Genomic DNA, 13540 nt, shown 5'->3' on the forward strand with positions numbered 1-13540 from the left:
GAATACATTCATATTTGTGACCTGCTACCACGAAATCGGCGTAAGGTCGCCGCGACTTTATACTCATGTTGTTGAGTAGGTAGTTTCAAGATATTTGGTCTGACTAAGTTGATGTTCTTTATATGCCGCCACCTTCGTGAATGGCCCATTGTGCCCCCATTCACAAAGGACATACAGACATACTTAGTGGCTTTAACAGGTGAGTGAACACCAAGCAGTAGCCAGGGCGTTTTGAGTGACTAACACCTTGCGACTTTACGCTGATTTCGTGGTAGCAGGTCACATTTGTCTAAACACTAGGACCATATGCACAAAACATGTTAGACCAGGTCTAACTTTAAACCTGGTCTAACTATGGAGTTTAATCCTATACACATAGCTTAATATTAGATGGCTATACAGTTGAACTTTTGGATTTGGCTTGGAGTAAAGGAGGAAAAGAAAAGAGCAAAAGGATCCCTCCATAGACTAAACTCCATATAATCAAACCAGATTTGAAGTAACTTGTTTGTGCATACGGACCTTTGTCATGTAAAGTTATGGCTGTGATTGTCAGCCAGTATGTGTGACTTTTAGTACTATGTGCTCATTGTCTTTTTTAATTCTATGAATCAAATGCTGGATTGAATTTCTTTACAATTGCTTGAAAGAGCTGAGCCTAATTTTATATGCCATAATACAAAGTCTCAATGTAAAGGCATAGTTTGTATAGAGAAGATTGGCAGGAGTAGTATGCCATATCTCAAGGAATCCATACACGTGATTTAACCATCATGTCAAGGAATGTACATTTTTTCTAGTCCACTTATAATGCCATTATTGTTTTCAGTCAAAAGCAATTAGCAACACCTTCTTCAAAGGACTCTGAGAAACCAGCTGGCAAGGCCAGAATAGTCCGACGAGATTCTTCAGTGAGCGCAGTAGCATTTGCAGCTAAGCTCCACCAAGGAATGCAACTGAAAAAGCGTGCTCCCGAGGCATTTATTTCATTACAGTTAGAAAAGGTATGTATTATTTATAGGTATGAAAAGCCTTTTGCATACACATGACTCAAAAATAGGGCCTACCCTAGATAAATCGTAGTACAACAAGCAAGGGCGTCAATCAGAAGTTGATCATGGGGACAGAAAATTATGTGATACCGATAGTTTTCAATATGACTGCAAAGATGCCATATCATTGTACCTGTGCAACGCAGAAGGGGTCAGTCATGCCCCTCAGAAGTTGGAATATTTAACAAAATGAGAGCCACATTAAAGCCACTTTGTACACTATTTTTGTGTAAATTGAGGGTATCTAAGAGAGGATGCATTGTGCCACCCTTGGAAAAATTTGCCAAATGAGTGCCATTTGGGGGATACTTTGCACAATATGTAAATTTTTTTGTTTCGGGGGAGGGGACATTTGAAATTGTGTCCCCCATCTAAGAATGTAGAGATGGAGTTGGACATGTCTCTCCATAACAAGAAGAAATTCATTATTTGTACTACAAGTATTATATTATTCCTGGAGGTTTAGAAGACTCTTTTAGGTTTTAGCCAGTGAGATTAGGCCCAAAGAGTACCAACTCAAGACTGCCATGTGTATAATGCTATGGTTAATCAAGAGACGTTTGCCAGTACATTGCAAATAAACATGATAATAATCCAGAGGTACACTATTTCGTTCTCCGCAAACATGGCAGTCGGTACTCTTTGGTTCTACCTTATTGGATTTTGAACTTATGTATTATTGTTGTTAAGAACAAGAACATCTAAGGCTATTTACTGATTACAATATACCAAGAAACTTTATTGCAAGTTGAGTTGTGTGAAAATTACAAAATTATTTCATTTTTAATGAATTGTAATGTTCTGTGTAAGACTTTGTAGAAGTTTGAATAATTCTAGATTACTTCAACTTGGCAAAATTTAAACCCTTTTTTGTCAGACACCAGCCCGTGATGTGATGCTGAATGATTTCCTGACCAAGAAAGCAGCAAAAGGGACCATCATGAAAAACCAAGAGGAGGTAGAAAAGTTGAAGAGGTATGTTTGTGTTGGTGATGTAATGAATTCAGTTGGAACTGCAGATCAAATGATGTGTGACACGATCTGGTCCATCAAGGCCAAAGGAGGCATTCTTGAAAATTGAGTTATAATCATTACCTTATACAGACATTAGTCTATCATATACTGAAAGCATCAAAGGTCTAGCATACTTGGTTCTAAAGTATGAAGTTTTGTGATGTCTATTTTCTTATGTATTTTATTGTTTTTACCTCTATATTTTTACCTTTATCTCAATTTCAAATTTGCTGCCTTTGGCCTCTATGAACCAGATTGTGTCACGTATAGGAATTGACTTTTTGCGAAAGAGTTTTGAAATGACATTTTTTAGTTGAAGTAGTATACATACATTTTGTAAGCTACCTAGACAAAATTTGAAGTGATAGTTGAAATTATAAAACCTGTTTGTTTTTGTGGCAATGGCATAAATAATTATTTGCTAGTATTTTTAGTTTCAAATCTTGCCTGTGATAAGAGTTTGTTTATCTACCTCCCCTGAGATAAATGAACCATAAACTATCATATTACATGTAGAATTAGTATATAATGCATTCTTTAAAGTCAATTTATCAAATATGAGTCAATACACCGGCCTTTTTGAGCCATAATAAATCTGTCAATAAGTTTCTAAAAAAACTTTAGTTGGTGCAACTTTGGAATAAGGGACATTACCCCAAATCCGAGTATATATAACCATAACCTCAATGCAGATATTTCTTACTTTCTGACTCTAACCTCTTTACCATAAACTTGTGCCCTAAAACCCAACCTAATCCTAACACCTTGTACTACACCTGTATTATCAAGCCTTGTCATCTTTCTTCAATTTCAGGACTTTAATCGCTGAATTCTGTCGTAAGTTCACCCGTCGTATGTCGCAGTATTCTCTGCGTGGTCAAATCATTGGGTACATCAACAGCATGCTTCGGCTCCTGGATGATTTTGGTAATGTTCGTAAGACACACTTTGTGGTTGGAGTACAGAATGAAAAGAAAACAAAGATGGATGATAAGATTGGCTTAGAAACAAACCCCAGGTGAGTGATGATGTGTTGTTGTCAATAAGGTAGAATCAAAGAGTACAAACTTAGCCATGTTTGTGTGTCGTTCATAGAGGCAACTTAATGTACCTCCAAATTGGTTGTTTGCATTCTACGTGTAATGCATTGTCCCAAAAAGTGCGCCGAGCGCTGCATTCCTCAAGCTTGAAGATGCAAATTATTGTTCAATTTTGGGCTTTTGTCGACGAAAGCTGGAGGTACATTTTCTCCCCTCCATGATAAACAGACCAAGATGGTGGATTTACCATAGTGTTAGATATGGTGCCATTTTGAGACTTTAATTTTTGGGTATAATATCTTTGGTTATTGTACACTTCACAATACTAGTACTACTGTGAATTGTATGATTGAGATGAAGTATTTGTTTCTTTCTTGTCTATTTCCTCTTTACTCAGTTACTATGTAACTGTAAAAGCACTCTAGAAGTTATTATTGCATGTATGTTGTAGATCTTTGTGTGTGTTCTATACCTCTGTTCTGAAAACAAGTAGAAATTAAGCTGACCTGGAGAAACTATTTCAACAAGGGTAGTGTCCTGATTGTAAAGCAGTAATACAATTGAGATGCTTTTTAGAGTTGATAATCATTTGCAACTTCAAACATTGGGCCATGGTATTTGTTACCTGAATGTGTGCAATTATGTTTCAAATGCTGTGTAAACTTATCAGATGAGATGTGCATATGTGACACAATCATGAGGAATGGGTCTGATGCTTCTAATATTGATTTTAAGTTACTGATACATTCTTATGTTTTCACATTGTTTTTAATATTTAGAATCACTCGTAACTTAGTAACCAGAAGTTCAATTTACAGAAGTCCTTATTTGGCATCAATTGTTAAAATGTAATTGAATAATGAACAAAACCCAAAATTAAAAATTGTCAATATTAGAATCATTCCTCTTATGTTAAACATGTTTAAAAAAATTAATTATCACCATTTCATATTTTTTAACAGAGAGCTGAAGAAGAGACCAAACCGTCAAATCTCAGCGGACACAACTACCCTGTTGAACCTGTGGTTCCTGCCTCATCACACTGAGGTACTCACTATGTTCAAGACACTTGATGAGGATACATGCTTGAAAGGTCTTCATGCTACAGTCAGATTGATGGCTGCATTACATGATATACTGCAGTACCTGTGTGCACATGCCAAACTAGGAAGCTCACATGCAAGGTAGGTTGTGCATAGTTTTGATCAATATTTGTCTTGAGTTTTGGTCCGCTTCATTTAAAAAAAAAAAAATGTTACCTTTCCAAAGTCTGTATTGAGCAGTGATGTAGCTTGTGACACCATCACAGCGTCTTCATTCAGCATAATGTTTACACTACTCTGGTCACATGACTAGGTGGTGGGTGGCCAAGTGACTGCAGAGCATCCTTGTTGATTGGAGATTTTGTGTCTTTATCTCTATGGTATCCCTGATCTTATGCTTACAAAAATGGTCCTCCCTGTTGATAATGTCCACATTTTTTGATCAGATGCGTGTTCACTGACCGTTGTTAGGGTTGCTGTAGACCATTTAAATTGTTTGGTGAAATGTATTGATAAAGTTGATCTGAAACCAAATATATAACTCCAGTAAATATTTGTCTTTTCTTCAAAGTAAACCATTGCTATGTTTGGTAGGTCTTCAGTAAGAAACTTTGAACACTGGCATGTCATTTGAATTTAAATTGTTGACATTTTGTCTTGTAAGCAGCTTTTCAGTGATTTTTTTTTCATTATCCATTAATAATTTGCCAAAAATGTTACAACATTCATGCACTGACACAGCAATTTGTATTTCCTGTTCTGAAAGGGCATGGGTCTCAGAAAATTTGTTTATCAAAGTAAGCTGTTCTTTGATTCATCTCAAATTCGATAGTAACAATAATGCTTTCGCAGTTGTGCTGTAAATAAGCGTGCCGACAAACCGCCCTTATACGTGTGCAAGTATGCTCTGCACAATTAACGTGTGCAATTCATTATTGCAGCCACCAAAATATACACCTATTTTACTACTGAACTTGAGGCGCAACAATTTATAGAAGAAAACAATGTGTTTACACTGAAAGAAATATCAAAATTTTAATTTTCTAACAACAAGATTCATGTATGACAGAAATAAATATGTTGAAATTGTGTTAATTTCCTTTTAAGGCTTGGATCCCAGAAGATGGAGTTTGTGACTGCTGATTGGGGAGGTACAGAAGGGATATGTGCTGAGCTGAGAGAGATTCAAAAACAGATTAATAGTTTGGACAATCCTACAGACCCACACCAGGTAATTAGTCATAAGTACAACCTTGTACTTGCCATTGGGTTTCTTTCTACTTGAAATTGGTCATATCAGCATTAAATTAGGGGTGGCTTCAAAACCTGACTGTTTGTGTCCTGGCAGAACCAGCAGTTTAATTGCATCATTGTTTGGGGCTATTGAAACTGGCTGGCCCTACCAGGGTACTGGGGATTTAATTTTGAAGCCATCTCTTTAATTGGAATTTAATCATGTACATTGAGTCAATATGATGGTACTAGTATGTACATGTTTATCAACACTGCATGCATATTTATGGTACATAAAACACCTGACAATCTTTATATTTCTGCCTTGAAGAAACCCAGTTCATTTTTGTCAATAGTAAATTTCAAAGGACAAGTTAGTGAAGGAGCAAAGCTAACAGCCAGTCCTGAATTTATTAACTATTATTTTGAGGGGCTAAGGGAAGAAAACCTAATTGCAATAGCTGCCGGGTGTTAGATTAGCCCTGTTGTGCACTTGCTAAAACACGCAAGTAACAAAGGGCAGCTATTGTGGTTCAGGCCAAGAAGGCCCAATTTGTAATAGCTGCCAGGTGTTAGATTAGGCCTGTTATGCACTTGCTAAAACACACAAGTAACAAAGGGCAGCTTTGTAAATGGGCCCTTCTTTTTGTTTGTTTGTTTGTTTACCCAGGTTGGTCCGTGAGGAACACATGCTAATCCATGGAAAACCTAATTGCCTTGAACCTTCAACTTGTTTGATATTGCTTCATTTCATTCCATGTACAGGTTGCCGACTACCTCACTTTGAGACGTGATGTCCTCTTCCTTGAATTTGACACCAGTATGCGTCATTCCCTGTGTGACACCTTACTCTCTACCGGCAATATACCAGGATATCGTACCATTACAGACAGTATCTATACTGCATTGACTATGCTGAGTAGTGTACAGAGACCAGGCTTATTCAATGCATATATGAATGTACCAGAACCATTACAAGCTAGAGATGCTGATGCATTGGCATTGTATCCATGGAGAGCATACCTAGGAAGGTAACCAATATATTTGGTTTCTTCAAGAATGTCTTATCTTTCTTATAAGAAAGATGAGACATGTACATTGATCATCGATACAAACATATAAATAAGCTTAGTTGATCAATGTTTGTGTGTTTTTCCCTTGTATTATGATTGGAAATTAACTATTTTAGCACAAAAAAAATGAGAATGTACAATCTTATAATATGTAATCGGTTACTTTTTACACCTACACTGTCCCAACTTATGGCCATATGACACCAGCCAAATTTGTTTTGTTTGTCATGTCACCAGAGCAATTTCAACATAATGTTATAATTCAGACATTCCTGCATTATTATTTAATTGTAAACATTTTATCAGATTGGGTGCCTCAAGCTTTGTGCATTGTGCATTTTTCGGCATCCATATTTCTGCACATGTTTATTTTGATATTATTTGCCATATTATTCATTTGTACTATTACCGCAAAGATTCGCCTAATGGCGCTATAGGCTGCCTTGACCTAACTGGAATTTTAGGCACAATTTAAAAGTGCCCTCTCGTAAAAAATCCCACCAGCAAATAAAGGCATGTACCCTTAGTTCTCCTTTGTACATGAAATTTACCACAAGGCAAAGGAGCCCATGTGCGCCATTAGGCGAACTTAACGGTATGTGTAAATTGAGATGAACAAACAAAGAGTTATTTCAAAACCAAAATTTGAAGACACTTTCCTTGTGAGCAGGTTTAGTTTGAAAGTAATGCTTGATTATTCTTATCTTGATTATCAGGAGAGGCCCATATCCACTGAGAATAGAGAACTGGTATGTGATTGCATATAACATGCAGCTATGTTTGGCTGGTCTCAAAGATGTTGATAGGTAAGTTACTATTAGTATAAAAACACTAGTTACCGTACTGAAGAAACAGATTTAAAACATTGTTGCATATCCAGAGGGTGGTAAGAGATTGCTCTATCACATTTGGATCCAGGATTTTGAAAATTAAATCGATTATTTCATAGATTTAGATTTAAAATAAAACCACACCAAAAACTTGTTATAAATGTTTAAAACTGCCATAGGTGACCCTCCACGCATCCGCAGATGAAAAAAGTGGCTACATACCCCATCATCCTCTCCAGATATGCATTCACTATGGAATCATTTGGAGTTTCAGATCAGTATAAGCACAGTACCCATTACAACTTAAATCAAGGTTAGCTGTCACAGCCAGGGTAAATTCTTCAAGATGTGATTAAAATGGTAACCAATTAGCGTCTACAGTTGATTATAATGATAACCATCATGAGATGTACGTATATACATCCGTGTATCGCTCCAGTTACAAAAGTAATTGGTCTTACACATGTGATTGGTGGAATGTTACTGTGTCACCCACAGTATAAATGCTGCACTATTGTGTTTATGTTGCCTGTTTGTCTACTATCAATTTATGCCATTGTGAGGCTTTGACTATTTGGCACTGATCAAATATATGCATACCTATGTGAATAACTTTTATTTATGATATTGTAGTTGATCAAACAAAGATGGCAAATAATTGATCTGTCTCATTACATTACATTAAAAGAGTATGGTAATGAAAAATATTGCTCTTCATGCAGTAATTCATTTATGTTCCTTTCAGACACGTTGCTAACGGTGAGATACTAGGCGTATCTTTACTGATGGAAGACATCCTTCAGAGTGGTTATCAAGATCTTAGCATGGTAGGAGATGATATTGACAGTGAGGATGGAGATGGCAAAGCAGCAACTCCTAAGATGTCAAGAAGACAGAGTGTGGTCAGTGCTAAATCAGGTGCATCAAGACCAACAAGTGCTGTGGCAGAGGATGGGGAATTATCTACAGAAGGTAAACTATATACCATGTTTCACCCTGATGTGGTAGTGACATCAACACATTGAGGCAGCTGTTTTGCGCACGCATATATGCAGCATCTTTAAGCGTGTGCATGTGTATGCCAATGCATCGAGCGCAAGCTAGCAATTAAAAGCTGCACCCAATGAAATGGGCACTAACGTCCTTGCCACATCAGGGTGAAAAATGGTTAAATATATAGAGTGCACAACTTATAAGTTCCCCCCTACATACTTTTTAGAATAAATCGAAAAATACTTGACGAAACGCAACCATGTAAAAAGTTATCGGTAGCCTTATTTGTTTTACACATGTGGACCAAATTATAGCGTCACACATCATTGCGTTCAGTCACAATGGGTTATTATGTAAAGGAAAAGACCGTTTTAAACAGCGTTAAAAGTTGCATCTGAGTCCATATGAGTCAACTCTCAAACAATACAGTAGGCCAGGAATATTCATGTGTTTGTTAAGGGCGTACTACACCCATATATTGATTTGATTGGTCTAAAAAAACATTTTTTCATTTATAGCTAGGCGATATATGTACGGATCATGTGAAATAAAAAAAATTATGAAAAAACATCGTTTTTCACCTATTTGTCTTAATTTGTTGATTGGTTGATAAGGACGCTTATTCATCCCTTTTTAAGGGATTTTTATTTAGCGAGAGTACGAGTCAATCTCCATAGGGATGGGCGATACCAGCTTTTGGTACCGGTTGTCGATCTAGAGCAGTCAGGTGGTGTGGGTCGAATTTGTAGAAACAATATAATAAAATGAAAAAAAATGGCCGCGGAGCGCGCTTTCGCGACGCAGGGGGTTGTCTGAGGGAGGATGTTCCCCCCTCAGAAAAAAAAAAAAAAACGTGTGCAAAATGAAGATCTAATTGAAGCGATTTGGTGGACAATTTTGGCACTATTATGCCTAGGCCTACTAGTGTAAAATTTTAGTTTGGCGGCCGAAAATTTGTGAAAGCCTTTCGTGGACAAGTTTCCCTATTATCGTAGGCCTATAAATTGTTTTAAACATAAATCGGCGAAAGCAGAAGCGAAAATGGCCACTTGTATATCGATTACGCAGGGAGGGTAAAATGAAGACTAAATTGAAGTGATTTGGTGGACCATTTTGGTACTAGTGTGTAAAATTTTAGTTTGAAAAAGCCGCAAATTTGTAAAATGACGGTCCATGAAACCTTCCGTGGACAAAGTTTTCCCTATAAATTGTCAACATAGGAAATTAAATATAAAAAAAAGGGCCCGAAGTCAATTTGCAAAATTCGAGATTTGTAAACATGGTAAAAACATGCATAAATCGATGAAGTCGGTATGGAGTCCGTCTTAATAATGACTTTGGTCACGGTGGCAAAATGTGACGGACCCTGCATATCGGCAGGCCCGTATAGTAATTTTTTCACATGCTTTTACGATGCGGACCCGCCTTCAAGCAACACGGTGACGGCCAGGTGGTGGCCGCATTGCATTCTCTAAATTCAGTAAATTTTCATCGTCAACCGTGTAATTGAATGGGATTATTTTGAAATTTTAAAACCGTCACAAACAAATAGGCCTATGTTGATAAATAATATAAATACGATAATGAACCCCACAAAACTAACCGACTATATTGGAAAATGCCACACGGCCGGGCGGTTTCACAAGTTGCCGGCTCGATCATGTCATCCGCCGTCTGGTGACGGTGGTGAGGCCATTATTATACATGTAGGACCTACTTCCGATCGACCCGACTGTGCGGGTTTTTATTAAGCATGGGTCTACTCAATTACGTGAAATTTAACCTTTTCTCTCCACCTTTTCTCTTCTCCTTCCCCCCCCTTTCTCTTTTCTTCTCTCCTTTCCTCTTTTTTTTTTTGGGGGGTAGCGGGCCAGTCGGCGCTCTCCACCCTGAATCCGCGCCTGATGTGTTGGGATGCGGGGTACGTGTGGCTGTAGGCCTACCGTACAACATTAACGAACTAAACTTACTCTTCGTGGGATTACGAATCGTAAACACAAACAACACAGGTGATAATAAAACCAGTAGCAAACATCGATCACTTTACCAACAAGATGCAACAACTTTCTTTTAAATTAATGAAACAAAGCTTATTTTTGACTCAGAGTTTAATTTTAAGATGCTAGCCGAAGTCAATAACTTTGCACATTCTTTGCGTTCCTTTGTTTCAACTCTTGTTAAAAGATGACATAAAACTTGATGATCAGCTGACTCTTTCTGTTGACAATTTAAGTTTAAAACATTATTAACACAATTTTTGTGTTGAAAATAATTGTAAACAAAACCAATACAATTGGCTAGTTTCAAATCTTTCGTAACATTATATTAAACCGTGTTTTTTGTAAAATAGTTTGTAAAAGATTTGCAATTAGGCCCTACTTTTATTGGGATCGAACATTGCCACTTTACAATGATCAAGGACACCAAAACTTTGGGTGTGTGAAAAATCCTATTGTTAAAAAATTTTATGAAATGAGAATCCCTAAGCGTAAACTAGTTTCTATACACTTTTAAATTTGAATGATAGGGCGCTGCTTTGTGACGTTTCAAGTACATTAGAAAACAATTGTTATTTAAAGTAACATTTTTCAAAATCGAGATTTTTAATTGTAATAGGCCTAAATATAACATAACAAACAGTGCACACCCTGAAATGTTTTATCGTGTACATGCGCCGCTAATGCTCGCCATGATGTACCGCTGAGTGCAATATCCCATAGACAATTCATTTGATTAATCAAAACACTATACAGTGTACAATGCGACGTAGGCCTCAGCTGCGAGATCTGGATCTGGATCATTTATACTTCAATTAAGCAGTGAATTCTGCATCACACTAGAGTTGGAGATAGTCTAGGCCTACCACACAATTTATTCGCTACCTGAAGTCGCTAATAGAGAATGAAAGATTAGAATATTCGTTTATTTTTTGTTTTCAATTTTCGAATATTTTTTGTCAATACGTTCCATAAAATAACTCTATAGGCCTAGGCCTATTCTGTAAAGTATACCGTATCGTATACGCGTATCGGAAAATTGACAGTGTCGAGTCCCTCCTCGCCTGGTTACGATTGTAGCGTTGAGGAGTAATTAAGCAGAAGAAGCAGAAGATACCGCCCAACCTTAACCAATTAGTAAATCAGTAGTAAATATGGCGTCGCGCATTTTTGTCTTCCGAGCTGTGAGTGCACTGATTTTAAGTGTTTTTCACCGTGATTTAAACATGGATTTTCTCAAATGGAAGGAATAATCGTAGGCAACAGGTAAGTGACGAAATATAAAGAAGTAAGGGTGTTCCATCAGTTTAATATCGAGTTGTTACCATTGTGAACATAGCCACACACATATAAATCGCGTTTCGTAAGCTTTTCTATTTTCTCAGAAAACTAAGCACAAATTCACCCTAATACTGAAAACCAAGGAATTGACTGTTCTTTAATTTCAACCTTATGAAATCTGAAACAAATGTGCTGCCTTGCGAACACAAATTTTGCATATCATTGTCAACTGGAAGGGGGAAAATAAGTTTAATTTCATTGATAACATGAAATTGATGCATAATTTTTCTTTTCAAAGCTGTGCATAATTAATGCATTTCCAAAAAAAAAAAATATTTTGGTACTTTTAGAGTCTAGCATAAGTGATAATATGTGTGTGTAAGTTGATTCACGATATCAGTTCTGAAATAGTTAAAATTATCAAAATTGTGACAAGGTCCTCATGTACCTCTCTTTGGCTTGTACCATTAAAAGCATGTAAGCTACATTATTATCAATGCCACCAATAGAACGAGAAGATTTGCCCCTTCATTTTGCATACCACTTTGACCAATTTTTTTTCTCATTTCTTCGCAAAATGCAAAAAACCTGCAAAAATGTGATGGGTGTAGTACCCCCTTAAAGAAAAAACTCAATCTTTGGTTTTCAAAAGCAAAGCAGTTGTTTAAATCTTTCTTTTTAAATGATAAATGGCTGAATTAGGCAGGGTATGAACTGCAGTGAGAAAAGACCATGCATCGCCAGTTCATCACTTAAGAAAAGTCACATTTTAATCATGCCACGTTTGTCCGATTTCCTGCGAGGTCGAGCAATATGTTTGCTGGATAAAAATGTACCAGTGAAAGAAATTGCTCGTCATATGGGAGTTGTGCCTAATGCAATTCGAAAATTGAAAACAAAATTTCAGGTGACAGGAGAAGTAAAAAATCAGCCGAGAGCACCTCGTTGACGTGTGTTCGTCAGAAGATATCAATAGTAAATCTGGCTGAAACCAGCAACGGATCCGGACTTTCGTAGACAGCATGTGCTGACGTTGTAATGCACTTGTTAACAGTGTAGGAGGACACATTTCCTACTCCACATCTTAGACGTTAAGTTTTATTTCCATTACAAACTCATGAACAGGCCTGACATACTGTATTGTTTGAAATTTGACTCCTATGGACTCAGGTGCAACTTTTAAAACTGTCTATTTTTTTACATAATGAACCATTGTGACTGAACGCAATCATGTGTGACACTACAAATTGGTCCAGATTTGTAAAACAAATACGTTTACTCACATCTTTTTACAATTTTACATTTCGTTAAATAATTTTCGATTTATTTCAAAAAGTATTAGGGGGAACTTATAAGTGGTGCACTCTATAGTTGAGCAGGATTCCTTTTACATGGATTATGCACTCACCATCAGTGTTTGCGACCTGGGAGTGGCGTAATACTGTTTCTGAGGAGGGTGCCCTTAAGTTTTGTCAAAATTTTTACATGATTGTAATATATTAATGAACTAACATACCCTGCCCAAATCATGCCTTTAGGTGCTGTAATTGTGCCAAAATTCAACATTTTTAATAAAACAATGTGTACTGTTGTTTAATTCATAACATCAAAATATTAGTCAAACACATGTACATGATGTTGATAACACTGTACGTACATGACATGCAGGATGGCCATAACTTATCAACAGGACCTACTTTGGTTCACATTCGAAGGAGTGACAAGCATTGGCGACATTGGTACTTGGAATTTAATTGCGATTTTCTCAGTATTTTATTTTATTCAACTTGCCTTTCAGTGGCTATGAAGAAAGGTCCCCTGTCTCGCACAGCAGAACCCATGGCTTCTTACATGCTTCTCAAAGATTTCTTGATCATATGGAAACAGCTGGAGATGTTTAAGACAGATTGGGCAACAAGAAAACTTGGTGTGGAAGAGATTAATACACGATCATTGTATAAAAAATTCTGGTAAGTTAGAATTT

The 13540-nt window shown here is 36.9% G+C and overlaps 1 protein-coding gene across 1 annotated transcript in view; it reads left to right on the forward strand.

Annotated features, from left to right (window-relative positions):
- Positions 1-13530, forward strand: part of LOC140142121 (uncharacterized) — a 49522-nt gene extending 35992 nt beyond the window's left edge. Inside the window, exons 14-22 of the mRNA XM_072164086.1 lie at positions 830-1004; positions 1930-2027; positions 2881-3084; positions 4069-4290; positions 5257-5380; positions 6148-6413; positions 7172-7261; positions 8031-8257; positions 13355-13530. Coding sequence (XP_072020187.1) covers positions 830-1004; positions 1930-2027; positions 2881-3084; positions 4069-4290; positions 5257-5380; positions 6148-6413; positions 7172-7261; positions 8031-8257; positions 13355-13530 — 1582 coding nt within the window. The remainder of the gene's footprint in view (positions 1-829; positions 1005-1929; positions 2028-2880; positions 3085-4068; positions 4291-5256; positions 5381-6147; positions 6414-7171; positions 7262-8030; positions 8258-13354) is intronic.
- The last annotated feature ends 10 nt before the right edge of the window (positions 13531-13540 follow it).

The sequence above is a fragment of the Amphiura filiformis genome, chromosome 20 (genome assembly GCF_039555335.1).
Source record: "Amphiura filiformis chromosome 20, Afil_fr2py, whole genome shotgun sequence".
Taxonomy (NCBI): domain Eukaryota; kingdom Metazoa; phylum Echinodermata; class Ophiuroidea; order Amphilepidida; family Amphiuridae; genus Amphiura; species Amphiura filiformis.